The 14,462-nt window shown below is 41.3% G+C and overlaps 2 protein-coding genes across 3 annotated transcripts; both read right to left on the reverse strand.

Annotated features, from left to right (window-relative positions):
• Positions 1–193: 193 nt before the first annotated feature.
• On the reverse strand, positions 194–7,602 carry tbx19 (T-box transcription factor 19). Of its 2 annotated transcripts, none has more exons than XM_010886115.3 (9): positions 7,442–7,598; positions 5,868–6,443; positions 4,498–4,762; positions 2,710–2,844; positions 2,328–2,389; positions 1,847–1,905; positions 1,566–1,730; positions 1,207–1,330; positions 194–1,123 (listed from the first exon to the last, which is right to left on the reverse strand). In XM_010886115.3, exons 2-9 carry the CDS (start codon positions 6,113–6,115, stop codon positions 961–963), a joined length of 1,221 nt encoding a protein of 406 aa, XP_010884417.2. In that variant the 5' UTR covers positions 6,116–6,443; positions 7,442–7,598; the 3' UTR covers positions 194–960. The 2 variants fall into 2 exon arrangements, with proteins under 2 accessions (XP_010884417.2, XP_010884418.2); XM_010886116.3 differs by having other exon boundaries at positions 1,007–1,123; positions 1,566–1,666; positions 7,442–7,602.
• A 973-nt stretch (positions 7,603–8,575) lies between these two features.
• On the reverse strand, positions 8,576–14,026 carry sft2d2b (SFT2 domain containing 2b). The gene is made up of 8 exons (XM_010886114.4): positions 13,336–14,026; positions 13,002–13,091; positions 12,752–12,837; positions 11,847–11,928; positions 11,508–11,543; positions 11,281–11,339; positions 10,121–10,150; positions 8,576–9,973 (listed from the first exon to the last, which is right to left on the reverse strand). Exons 1-8 carry the CDS (start codon positions 13,399–13,401, stop codon positions 9,934–9,936), a joined length of 489 nt encoding a protein of 162 aa, XP_010884416.1. The 5' UTR covers positions 13,402–14,026; the 3' UTR covers positions 8,576–9,933.
• Positions 14,027–14,462: the final 436 nt, after the last annotated feature.

Consider the following 14,462-nt stretch of genomic DNA (forward strand, 5'->3'; position numbering starts at 1 on the left):
TATAATACTGATCTTCACCAAACAGATTAAACTGAACCCTAAGTAATTGTAAAGCATTTCGTCCGTGTCTGCATTAGAGACTTACATTGTCGTTAAAAAAGAAAAGTTAATTCATCTTGTCAACTCGTATGCCAGTGCTTACCCAATGCCAAGAGTCGTTATCACACAAACACCCAGCAGAACAAAACCTTACTGATAGGCCAATGTTTATTTTCATTACAACAGCAATTATCAGCTTACAAAATGAAGGCAGACATAATACATGTTTTTTGTACTGTAGTTTCAGATAGTTATTACTCCTGCATATTAATGCTGCATGCATAATCAAGTGGGTGGGAAATGACAAGGAGGGAAGTCAGTAATTCATTCATTCACACCCCTTATCTTGTGCTTTGAACTCACTGACAAATGCAAATTGGGCAAGGAGCTGCATCAACCATTATCTAAAAACACATGTTAAAAACCATATCTAAAGATACAGGTTTAACATTTTATAAATACATAACTTTTTAAAACAATGTTTTGCAGCGAACAATGGTGTCATTAAGGTAATATCTCTGGTAGGTGACATCAGAAGTCACCATGTAGGGCAAAGTTTTGAGCTCAGGGATCAGTTGGGGGGCTGTTGAAGTGGATCTTTCCCAGTCGCACGTGATAAATTCCCACTTGGTTACAAACACACATTATAAGTAAGGCTGGCAAGTTTTACATCGGTCATGACCAGAGTTTAACCTTGATAATCTCTCCGGCCTGAACCATAGACATGAAACGTACGTCAACATTTGAAAGCGAACAGAAAAGCATACAAGTGTTTACGTTTCTTTTAGGCACATTCACTCATTTGTATGGCATTATATGTGCACACATTATCTAACATGGAGGGTTAACAATGGGCCGTCTGGTGCTGGCTCCCAGGACTACGGATCATCCACACGGGGGCCTTGACCAATCAAATACTTTTCAGAAGGAATTGGTGGAAACAGGCGGCCAACTGGGCCCGCCCAGCCGGACATGATTGGGTGGTTGTGAGTGGCTTTCACTGTTGATTGGTCCATGAAGCTGGGAGCAGGGAGAAGAGGGACTTCCATCTGTACACCCGACTGTCCACAGACACGGGTACTGACTGAGGACACAAAAACACCTTGCTTTATAATCTAAAACTCTAGAAATAAACCACGAGGAAACTAATGCTATATCGATGTTTACCTGCTGCTATTGGTGGACGGGAGTGACGAGGGTGACGTCACAGGCAAGGCTGCAGGGGGGGGGGCAGGGGGCGACCAGCCTTCGGGGCCCCCAGACAACACCTGTAGCCCCTCAGACAGAGAGACTGGAGGCGGGTTGGAAATCAGGATGGGGCAGAGATGGGAGGCAGGTTAAGCAGGGTGAAGTCATTAGTTTGTTTTTCCAATCCGGAGAGGTGTGGAAAAGGGAGTGTGAGATGGGTTGCGAGTTTGAGTCCCGCGGGGAACTAGAAGGACTCACTGCTGTGAGTCACTCTGGGTAAAAGTGTCTACTAAAAAATAAACAAAATGTCTGATGTAATGGAACGATGGCTGTCTCACCTGAAGTGTGTGAGACATGCGACAGGTACGATGGGGGGTAGGGGGCTGGCCTGGGGTGGTAATGTTTGTACCCGCGAGGGGAGGTAAGAGGCAGACCCCCGCTGTAGGCAAAATTAGGACCCCCGCCCGAACACAGAGAGTCTGGGTTAGACATAAACCAGCCACCTATGGAAGGAAGAAACCTTTTATGCTTTAAACATTATTACAATAACAATATTACTGTTCATTAGCAGATTTAAATAACTACATTTTAATCTAACTCATTATGAAGGCCCACTCACAGTGTTGAATCCCCACATGGCTATCAAAGGGGGACTCCAATGGACTCTTCGGGTGGTTTCTGCAAGATAATATTTAAATAGTAAGCTAGTTAGCTATTTAGCAATGTTAATACTTTGCTTGCTAGTGAGCTAGCTGGCTACATGACTGCAAGAGGTACAACAGTGTAGAGACTCATGTGAGACATGCTAATTATGTTAGCAAGTATGCGTAAACCTCTACTGTAAGGTAGTGTCATACTGAAGTCTGTGTTAGGAGCTCCAGTTTCTCTCGCACACTTCACACTGCCTCTCAAATACGCCTCACACAAAGGTGGTGAACTAGGTTTTAAACAGCTAATAACCACCCGCTAATCACCTACCGCTTCAGGAGCTAACACTAGCCCGCAGTGATACTATTGTGGGACAATTTTTAACATGCATTGATATCAAAGCAATATCTTGATGGAAGTTGTTAACATAGCTGGCACAATGGAGGCCTTACTTCTCTTTGGCATCCAGAAAAGCCTTAGCGAAGGGGTTGTACTTGATCTTCAGGGCAGTGATCTTCAAAGGGAAAGAAGCACAGTCACTAATTCAAACACCAACAAGGCTTTGTCAAGACGTTCAACTGTAAATTGGATTATGGCACTTTATACGTTGACAGTTGACATTACATAGCAGTAGTGCCTCAATCTGTCAAATTGGCCAGGGTTTTCTAAATCTCTCCGGTCTGGAACTGTTCTTGAGGTTCATGGTTATTTTGGGCCCTACACATTTCACATTTTGGTTTCAACCCTAAACCAAACAAAAATGTAAAATGTTTGGGGAGGCCTAAGGAGAGATTTGGGAAACCCTGAAGTTGGCAGTGTTTGAGCGTGCCACACCTCTTCGTTTTGGTAGGCTGTAACAGCAATGAACTGTGTGTCGCTGAAGGAGATGTTGGTGACCATGCGGTGGTTGCCGCCCACTCTGACGATGTGAAGCTGAGGCTTGTACTTATGGAGGGAGTTCAACATGATCTGAAGGAAAGAGGGATGGGGAGGGAGTGAAAGAGAAAGAGGAGAACAAGAGAGATAGGTTAGAGGAGAGAAGACGGAATTCAATCAATTTGAGGGAGATATTTAAAAGACCAAACTAAATTTTGATATTAAGAAGAGTCCTTACTGTCTTTAGAATATTAGTTATTTATTCCTGTTCATTTTAGAATTACATTTAGTCTCTCTCTCTACTTCTTTTTCTCAATCCCTCATGCCACCAATTAACCAATTACAGCCCTCAGCAAGAGAACAAAACAAACTGTTTTTTATTCTGATTGGGAGCTTGGCTTCACCTCTCACACCAACCATCTGCCCAGGCCTCTTGAGTCTGTGTGTGTGTTGTTTTTGTTGGTGTGTGCATGTGGTCTAAATGGAGTGTGTGTGGGCTTTTTAAATATGCTGTTTTTGCCTCCCCCCTCTCGCTATAAAACATCTGAAGGACTGATGGATAAATTAATTTCGCATAGTCAAAAAAACACAGGTAATTACCATAATGTACAACTAACCACTGCAATTATTTCATTATGCCACGGCTCTGCTTCACTGGACGCAATGCCAACACCACATTTCCTGCCAGCAGGAGAGGTGTGTGTGTATATGTTTATGTGTGTGTATTTATGTTTGTTTGGGTTAGGGGTTCATGTGAATACCATCAATAATTTTGGCAGAGTCACATCGGTAAGTGTGTTCATATGCGCGTGCGCGTCTGTGTCGTGGCCCCTGGAGAGCCTCCTGGAGTGGGCAGCTCTCAACAGGAAGTGCATTAAACCTCAGAGAGACAATTAAGAGCCGTTTATCTGGTTCCCGTGGTTACAGGGGCCACACAGGTGAAGTTGGCAAGGAGAGGGACCCTAAGCTGAGCAGTAATTGTATAAGTGCACACTTGATGTTTCGCTTTTCGGCAGAACAAACAGAAAACAGACGATAGACAAGGCTTATCAAAAGATCCATGACTGAAGGACTGCTCTATGGGGGGGGGGGGTATAGGTAGATGGTCCTCGGTGAACTAACCACAGAGAGTAAGATGACCGGAGAAAAGAAAATTGAGAGTGAATAGCAGTCTCCTGGCAGAGGAGAACAGTCGGGAACATAATTCTTCTGTTGCAATTTAGTAAAATATTTTTAGGTTTCTGGTCGATTTTTTTAAATAATTGACAAACTCCATGACATTTTAGAGGTACGGAATATACTGCTGGGTTTTTGGCCTGAAACATTGCAGGTCTTAAATAAGAGTGAATGTGTGTGTGCACGCGCCTGTGGGTGTTAGCCATAGGGGTTTTCTGAGAACACTGAACACTCAATCCCTTTAATTCAAAAACTTGCACGATTAACTAACTAACCAAGTCAATTACCAGTAAATTAAGTTAACAGTAAATCGGTGTGTGTGTGTGTTGGAGTGCTAAATGCATGTATCCTCTGCCTTGATGACCTGCACAGACTGCAATGCTCTCACAGCTTCCACATTGAGGTGAGAGGAGCCTGAACAACACAAACACACACACACACACACACACACACAAACACACACACACACACAAACACAGTTTAGCTGTGACTGAAATGTGGATCGCTGACTACCTAAACTGCCCGCTGGGTATCAATCTTGGTCAAAACAAGTGTGTATGCATGCTCTACCTGTCCACCTCCGTTGAGCTTGTTGGTGAGTTTGACCTTACTGAAAGACACTGGTGCCTTCATCCAGTGGGCACCGAAGTTGGGTGAGTCTGGGTGGATGTACACACAGCTGTTACCGGGAGGCTCCGGTTTACCCGCCGTCACCCACTCTCCAGTAACATACTTCCAGCGGTGACTGTCTGCTGGTAGGAAGTCCAGCAGGAAGCTGTACATGGCATTGGGGTCCAGACCTGACACACTGACTTTCAGCACCGGGAACATCCGCCTAGAACCCACATAGGCACACAATTTACAAACGCACACACAGATTATACATTTAGTTATGCTGGTACTGTACACCAAACCTATAGGCTACCATAAGCTGAGAATAGCCTTATTCCTCTTCACAAGGTGAAATGCTCCTTGTTTTTCTATCCCTGCTGGTATTTTTGGTCACCAACAAAATTATACACCCGCAATATTCAACTCGGAAAAACGTTCTGACTTTTCACTTTATAATATTTTAGTTTTTTCCAATTAAAAACAAGATCTGAAGTAGAGAACATGAAAATGGACACAGACGCCCACCAGGTGAACTGACCTGCCACTACCGTGCGCGCTAGACCGGTCAAGCCGCCCCTCAACGCGTGAGAGCAGCGGAAAAGTATATTTGAAAAAAAAATTGAAAAATGTTATTTTTTAAAAATGTTTAATAAGTTTGACGATAATATGTGTTCAGAACTTAATATAAAAATTTACATAAATAAATATATATTCTCATAGGCAAGGCAAACGTTTAAGCTACACTGCCAACACAAAAAACTATGATGAAACAAAATCACCTTTAATAACCATTACACTTTTAAGGAAGCAAAATAATGTTGTTTGCCTATTGTTTAATAATGAATATTACTCAATAGACAATTATTGAATAGAGTAGATAGCCTCTATAGAATGGTATTACTTTAATCACATAATAGGCTATAGATCTAGGCCTAAAGGTTAAGAAATCCGAATGATTTAGCTATTTAGCATAATTAAAAATGTTCCCGAACAATAGACAAATAGGCCTATACGTTTTGGAAGCAACTTCTACAAGTTAGGTAACTAATACAAATCCCTCTGATGTAATTTTTCATATTTCATATTTTCTAATATAGAAAAGTCGGGACATGGAATGAAAGGGATTTAATTATTCTCCATGGGTTCCTTCATGGGCTAAATCATTCCCCAATAATCAGCAAACGTAGGTGATTAGATCTCATGGGTGATTAAATAACCAAACTTGCATTTGGTGTTTTCTGCGTGTTAGTCTGTAAATCTTTTCTCCTCAACAAATTTCCTTTTGGGAATCAATAAGGAATTTGACTCTCACATCCTCTCGAGCTCACCTGCCGCTCTTGGTGACGATCATCTCGTTGGTGACTTCGTTGAACTTTCCCCACAGCTCCGCTTCCTCGAGCGTCACCTTTAGCTGCTTCTCTGTGGGGTCGCCCTTCTCTCTCCCCGCTTGCAGCTCACTCTCCACCACGCTTAGCAATCGCGAGATACAGCACTGGCTAGCCGGACCAGGGCCGGCGGTACCCCCTGTCTTAACCCCAGCCCTGTCGCTACTTTCAACCAAACCCTCAACCTTCATTTTGGGTCCTGAACGTGGAGGAAGGCTATATAGCCTACTTTTAAATAAGACTGTTTTCTATGAGGAAAGTTGGAAATAAAGTAAAACAAAACCGAGACCTAATTAAATCTCCTTCAGTAAGTGCTGAAAGAAACAGAGCAAAAAATTGATTTGGAGTCGGTAAAATTTAGATGCCACAAATTATTTCTCATGTGGGGGTTTTGCCATGATGTTGATATGCTGCGGTTGAAAATCAATCGATGCCACAACCGTGCAGAGCACTAAGGCAGGTTCGGCCGGCCTGTCATGTGATTAACTGTCACTAATTGACCGTTTATACGGCGTGGATCTGTCAGGGAGAGGGAAAGAGAAGGAGGGAGGGAGGGAGAGGGAAAGAGAGAGAGAGAGAGAGAGGGAAAGAGAGAGAGAGAGAAGGAAAGGGAAAGAGTTACAGGTAACGTACTATCTTTTTGGGCATTTACAAAATATAATGTATATAGGAATAAAAATAAATTAATTAAATGCATGGTGGACAATCCGAGAGGGAATGGAGCAGGGGATGGTGGGTTAAGTAGTTGTAATGAATAAACGTATTAAAGTAGTTTCAGATAGTAAGACGAGACGGTCTTAGTGTTCTGTAACGGAAGTATGCGGATCTGAACCGTGCCGTTATAGAGCGTCTGTCGACTGGGTTTTCCAAGACACAACCTGTCAAATATTTACCGAAGTCTTGCGACGAGACTGGTCAATTTAGCCAATCAGAACAATGCGCCTTCGTTGTATTCAGCCAAGCAGCCTTTTGCATCACAGTGCGGATCGATGGCTGGATATGAATATCCATAAAATCACAAACTGCAACCTGTCTTTTGATTTCGTGGCACTGGTTTGCTACAACAATTGATAAGTGTCAACTTTGTTTCAAACTTTTAACACATCATTGCGGAGGCACAGTAACCATGAAACCGCTAGGCCTGTCGGCGCTCGCCTTTATTTCTTGATCTGAATGCCCCTTCTTCAATCAGCAGTTGCGCAACAAAATATTCTAAAATGTTTAATCTCATCTCGAACTGTCTCATGTACCTAAACAGAGGTTTAACAATGGGTAGATCTTTTAAGTTCCTTAAAGATCAACTTAAAAAGCTTCCGAGAACCCCGGGTGATCTGCACTGCAAAATCCTTCTGGCTATGAATAGGCCTAAAGAGGACATAACCCCAACACCGGAGGATATTCGGAGCCACAGTATATCTAACATTACACTATCGTCCACATTTTTGAAGAAACATTCTTAAAGGCTTCTTCACTCTCAGGGTAAAAGTTAAATTAGCATATGTAGGCCTTCTACTTACAAGCGATGTGTGTCCGCTTTCTTTAATTTCCTTAAACATTTTAGGGGTTTATACGGTCAAAATACCTCAGAATTACCAGGCTACCGTCTCTTTCATGTTGGATTGAAATATCATACCAGTATTTTATCATTTGCGTCACTTTCGATAGTGAGTTTGTCTCACCTAGCTATTTTAGGATTAACTGTAAATCGCCCTTAAAAAGCGTCAGTTAAATGACTCAAATGTAAACACTTTCAGAACCATGGCCAGTGAAGGTGCGGGCTCAACGATAGGCTTTTCTGTTCAAATAGGCTAATGACAATTCCACAAAACGTCACAGTCTTGGGCCTGTGTCCTAATTATCTAAATCATTATCCGTGGTTGACTGAGGTTAATGATGTACCACTGATCTTAAAATGGCATGGAACCAGACAGACTTAGCGTTTAGATCAGTTGTTTCCAAACCTTTTTTTGCCCGTGACCCTAATTGATATAGACATGTTTTATATATATTTTTGTTTTACCTCCTTTGCTAACGTTAGAACATTACTTCAACCCTGTAACATTGCAACTCCCAACCCTCCCAACAACAGGGAAATTGAGTTTTTTTTTTTTTTAAATAAAGCAGTAAGAGAGAAAGTCATTCCCAAAACATTTAACTCGAGTCTGATGCACGAGGGTTCAGAGCCCATATCGTTTTTGATAATACTAATGAAACCTGTTGTTTATAGCCAAATTGTGTTGCTTAAACCTATTTGTGCACAGTCGAAGAGCTGCGATTCCTTCCTTGGCATCACGAGGGCCACCCGAGGAGGGAAGAGCAAGAAGATACGGTAAATGCTCAAAAGGGCTTGTATAGCGACACCCGATCCCCGCGGGCTGCTGGTGGCGGCCCTGTGCGCTTGCAGCTGCAGCCGTGTGCGTTGCGGTGACAGATTTTTAATCAGCCGCGGGCGGAGCGCGGAGATTAGGGGCTTTATCGACTTAAAACGCATAAAGGAGCGTCATTAACCGAACGCGAGGCAAATATCAAAAGGTGGAAGCAAAGCACAGGTAAACCCACCCACCCGTATTCCCATGACACACGCCTTGGACCTTTTGTACCAGGAATGTGTGTTTCTGCTGGTGACACCATCAGAACATACAAAGCCAAGGTTAAACAGATGTCACTACTATCTCTGCAATGTAAGGGCACACTGCATAATATGCACGTTTTATTAATTTATTTCTGTTTTAAGATCTGTTTCATACACAACTAAATAATAATGACTGATTTATGCATTACTAGCCTGAATAATCATTACACATTGAAATATTAGTGTTGAATCTTACATTCAAGATAGTATAAAAATATTTGAAAAGTATATAAACAGAATTAAAGTAACCTGTACCTACATGCACTCAAACAAGATAAGACAAGGGGATTATATAGTCCTAAAACAATGCAGCCAAACAATCACAAATAGAAATATACATTTGTAAGTTTCAGAGGCAAAGAGGCTATTCAGAGCAGTAACAACAGTATAGTATACAAATGGCAATGATTCAATTGCAAGCAGCACATCTCTAAATGTACGCAATCAGCAGTAAGGCATTTCTCTCTAGCAAGTTTACATAAGTCACTTAACAGCAATGATAAGATTTGAAATGTTTGTGACTGGGGCAAGCTGAAGACAGAATGTCCTTTCATTATCCTTAGAAATTATTTAAAAAAAATAAATGGAAATCATCAATGTAAACCTTTAATACATGAGAAATCAAACCTGTAAAAGGTACAGTACGAACTATGAAACAATAAAAACGGCCACTAACAGCTGCCACTCGGTGGACTCCACTAATTGACTCCCTGGTAAGTGCACTACACATTAAGTGCAAAACTCCACTGTACACGTTTCCACGTGAGTTGTTGAAATGATCCAGAGAATGAGGTGAATAAACACATGTCTTGCAAAGCACAAGTAACGACAGACCACGTTGGCACCTAGATAGAGATATGAATCGTTTTGGACCGGGGGTTTAGAGATGCAGAAATTAAAAGATTTGCTCTGTTGACCTCCTACAATAAATTAAAATGAGCAAGTCTAAATTTGTAGAAGTGTACTTTCGCACTTAAGGCAAAAGTACACTGAACTTAAAAGGAGAAGTTCACTTATTTTTCTTCATGTGCTTGTGCTTATATTTAAATGTCCACTAAAGGGACTCAGACAAGCAGAAGACGAAGCATCCCTTCACAAACGGATTCCTCTAGACAACTTTATCCCAAATGCACAAATGCGAACACACATGCACGCACGCGCACACTCACACACACACACACACACACACACGCACCCACCCACACCTCATCTGGAAAGCATTCAGTTACGAGTGCTTGGTCATCGGGCAACAGCCCAGAACACCTGTATGGTCTGTGTGTGCCAGGGAGTGGAGTGCTCGAGCCGACCCAAAAGCACACACACGCATGCACGCATCACAACTGCTTAGCTGGTGAGAGACATGGAACGACTGCAGCCTCACTTCAGACAGATAGAGAATGCCTTGATAACGGCGTCCCTGTAAACAAACAGACACACCATTAAACACTCCCAAGTGAGAGGACTGACATGTATTTTTTTTTTTATTGCCATATTAATTCTTTGTGAAAAGGGCTTAAAGCTATGGACATAGGTAGACCTGTAGTCACTGTAATGAAACACCAACCTCGCAAATGGAATGTAGGAAAGGCCATACCTGGAACACAATTTTTGTTTTTAAAAGACATCCTACAGTCACATTAAAGGCTTAGCCACACGTCACCAACACAGTGAAATCAATGTTACATGTTCCGCATGAGACACTGATTGAACACACAGACCTGAGCTAGGCATGGGGTTGTCTAAGAGTTTTAATTGACTATAGAAACAGTTAACACATGAGAGAACTCTTAAACGGTGTTTGTGTGTGTTTTTAGTGCATTGCAGTGTCCTTGTAGAAGTTATTTAAATGGTGTGTGTGATAAAGGGAGTTCGCGTGCATCTGTGTGAATGTGTGTGGGCATGACAAAAGTAAAGGAGGTTTTTCACTTTAGTTGTTTTTATAATGTATTTTTTCTACTTGCTTTGGCAATGTAAACAAATGTTTCCAGTGCCAAATAAGCTCTTTAAATTGAATCGAAAGAGAAAAAGATAGAGAAGTAGAGAGAGTAAAGAGATACTGTGAGTGAATGAGTGTGTGTTTGTGTACATACACATCTCCTGTCTGTGAAGGAGGTGCTTGACAGAACAAAGCTAGCTGCATTAGCCGTGTGCGATTAGCCAGGCTAAAAGCTATGGCCATAATTATTCTGTTTTCAGTTACAAATAAAGACCTGCCAAAACGCCATCAGCACAGAACAACTCTGGGCGTGTGTTTGCTGTCAGTAGGCATGTGAGCACCACACACACACACACACCTTAGGTAGGACTTTTTGGGGAGTAGACTAACAATGAATTGAAAATAAAATTTTCCATAACATCAGCAAGTCCCTTACATACATATATATATTATGTATTTTCCTTGGTTTCTTTTTCACTCTTTAGTAAGTGATGAAGTTTGAGGAATTCTGGTCCTCACTGGTAATGCATTGCTGTGTTCCCCTAAGGTATGACATTACTCAAGGAACTGTGCACGCTTACTTTAATACGACTGTCTGAAACAAGTCCTCAAAGGAATGGTAAAACAAAAATTCAACAAAATAATTTTTAGGATTTGGGTGGGAGTTCGAATGATTATTAGGAGTAAATGGTTTTTGATTTAGTGTTGGAATTGTTGCAGTTAAGTTAATTCTTTGGTAATTCTTGTTTATGGTCATTTATTGTCACGCGTCTGTGTGTGAGACTTACCAAGTGAAGGCCAAAAACTGTAGAATACAGAAGAGTAAGGCAAGTCCATTGTTCTTCCACTGTAAAGGGAGAGAATAAAAACTCTGGACATGCTCGAGGTATAGCAAAAGCAGTGAACTTTAAATGAAACTGAGGAGAAGGGCTGGCCTGCAGTTATTTAAGAATAATTTAAACTTTTCGTAATAGGAGCAGGATATGTATATCCTGGGTTTGTTGACTATACTTACCCAGAAAGCAGAGCACAAAGTCAGCACCAGACATGTCTATAAGGTGAGAATCAGCAGAGAATTCATTAACAGAGTAATGGCGTGTGCTTTCTTGTAGTGACTTCTGAGGGCTGAAAATCCTCACATCCTTACAAACATAATAAACCAAGGGAAATGCATCCATTCCAAATGTCTAGGCTATTTTTAGCTTATGTTTAATGTTAGGGTTAGGGTAAGGCAGGTTTTAGTGACAGGATTTTCAGGTTAAGGATCAGGGAAAATTGGATTAAATCCATTGTCACTCCCCAACAAGTCCTCCCTAGGAATGCTCTACAATGCCATGTGTGTGTGTGGTCTTACCAGCATAACTGCTGTAGCTAGTGCTCTTTCTTTCGCACACATCTTCTTTAGCTGATTCAGGGGCCCCATCAGGAACATAGTGCTGTACATAAACATCATAACGTTCATTATTTGTCACATCATATACATGTTAGAAGGTGTTTAACAGTACCATGGCTTTTTTTATTTTCAATCTAATATAATTAGAAAAACCCACATGAATGCCAACATAAGCCTGTTCAGGTATCCACACATAACCCCCACCCAGAAACCCCATGTACATTTTTACACAGACGACAACACAGTTGTACATTTTAATTAATCATGCCAAAGCCCTAAAATTGCCCACCCAGGAAGCCTTTGATTTAGACATAACATGGATGACAGAACCTATTTTACTTTTAAACTCTGAAATGCTAATATTAGGTTCCAAGAAACCATGATTTACCTGTCAGATCTCACAATGAACACTGACAATTGTACAGTCATCTCTCAAAAAACTGCAAAGGACCACAAGTGTTACTCTTGACCCTGATCTTTCCTTTAATGAACATATTTTTCAAAAGCACCTTTTTCCATCTCCGGAACAATCAGAAAATGATGCGGAAAAGCTAATCCACGCTTTTGTTACTCCAAGATTAGACTATTCAAATAACCTGTGTCCAGTCACACTGGTAAGATACTAAATACATTTGACCCTAACCAGAACTTAAATGTAACCTCAATATCCTACCCTTTGTCTAAACGTAACCTATCAACCTTTAATGCCTAATTCTAAACCTAATTTGAACCCTAATCTTAACCCTGAGTCAGATAAAGCGTCTTGTCAAAATGATGACCAACCAAATATCCTATTTCCAACGATTTTCATCACTTTACTATTGTAGTGAGAGTGGTAAAAGAAGAACACACAAACTAATACTCACCTGCAGAGCGAGGCAATATTGCCAAGTGTGTACAGCACAGCAAACAGAATCAGACCAACCCGTGGAATCCACAAGAAGCAGGTCCCCTGTCACCAGGTGATGGCACAAGCAATTTAAACATCCACCATATACACAGCACCACTAGGGCCTGAAACTATTTTTCATTTTAAAAGATTCTTGTTTTTTTTAACTGGCACACATTATACAGTCAGAGCAACGAGGAAACAATTTGAGGGAGATGAGGACTCACCAAAATGGAAAACAACACCCCGAGCACGAAACATGCAATGAAACCCTTCATGCGATTACCCCAGCCCAGGGTGGACGCTTGATTCGCCGCCTATTTTAACACCACAACATAATAAACAACATACAATATAATGGTAGCTATACAGCTGTGTTAACCATAACTGCTTACACTGTAGTCAGCTTTCGAGATAGTTAAGTAGATACAGAATTATTGACTAAGGATAGAGCTAAGGAATAAAGTAATTTACTCTAAACTAAACAACACAAATGTGGCCAGCTCCTATTAGGGTAATCATAATATTGGCTGAAGTTTGCTAGCTAGCAAAATTAGCTACCTGAAATATGTCGCCGTCGTCATTGTTGCCATCTTGGCCACTCAAAACTTTCTTTAGTTTGTCCATTAAAGTTGAAACAGGAATAGAACGCAGCAAGCTAGCTCTAGAACTTCTCTTGTCGCTTCGATTAGATAAAATTTTCCTGAACTCGTTAAAATCGATTTCTCGAGCTGTTATTCCTGTTCGAAGTGCAACAGGTGGATTGAGATAACTTCCGCCAGTGTGTAACCACGGAGACGAGGCGGACTGACTATAACTGCAGTACACTTAACGTCAACAAAACCGGGGGGGGGGCAGCAAAGCCTTATATTTAGGTGGTAAAAACCTTTACAAGAGTACACGAAATCTAATAAAATGTAAGATACATTTTAGAATAATTAACTTATTTATTCAATGACTTGGCAGAAACAAAATCAATGATAGGTTGTGATGTGAAAAAACTGCCCTCGACTGCACTAACAAACTTGAAACCACCACATGCTGAATCCTTATCAGAAAACTTTAGCAGAACAGAAATGTATTTCACTCAAATACCATCACACAAAACATTGTAGTCCACACCCATCTAATGCAATTTGTGGCTTTTTGACCCCCCTGTCCCACCCAAATCAACATCTCTGATAAAAGGCCTTTAGGCCTAGTTATACACTCATTATTAGGAACACCTGTTCAATTTCTCATTAATGCAATTATCTAATCAACCAATCACATGGCAGTTGCTTCAATGCATTTAGGGGTGTGGTCCTGGTCAAGACAATCTCCTGAACTCCAAACTGAATGTCAGAATGGGAAAGAAAGGTGATTTAAGCAATTTTGAGCATGGCATGGTTGTTGGTGCCAGACGGGCCGGTCTGAGTATTTCACAATCTGCTCAGTTACTGGGATTTTCACGCACAACCATTTCTAGGGTGTACAAAGAATGGTGTGAAAAGGGAAAAACATCCAGTATGCGGCAGTCCTGTGGGCGAAAATGCCTTGTTGATGCTAAAGGTCAGAGGAGAATGGGCCGACTGATTCAAGCTGATAGAAGAGCAACTTTGACTGAAATAACCACTCGTTACAACCGAGGTATGCAGCAAAGCATTTGTGAAGCCACAACACGCACAACCTTGAGACGGATGGGCTAC

The sequence above is a fragment of the Esox lucius genome, chromosome 22, assembly GCF_011004845.1.
Source record: "Esox lucius isolate fEsoLuc1 chromosome 22, fEsoLuc1.pri, whole genome shotgun sequence".
NCBI classification, from domain to species: Eukaryota; Metazoa; Chordata; class Actinopteri; order Esociformes; family Esocidae; genus Esox; species Esox lucius.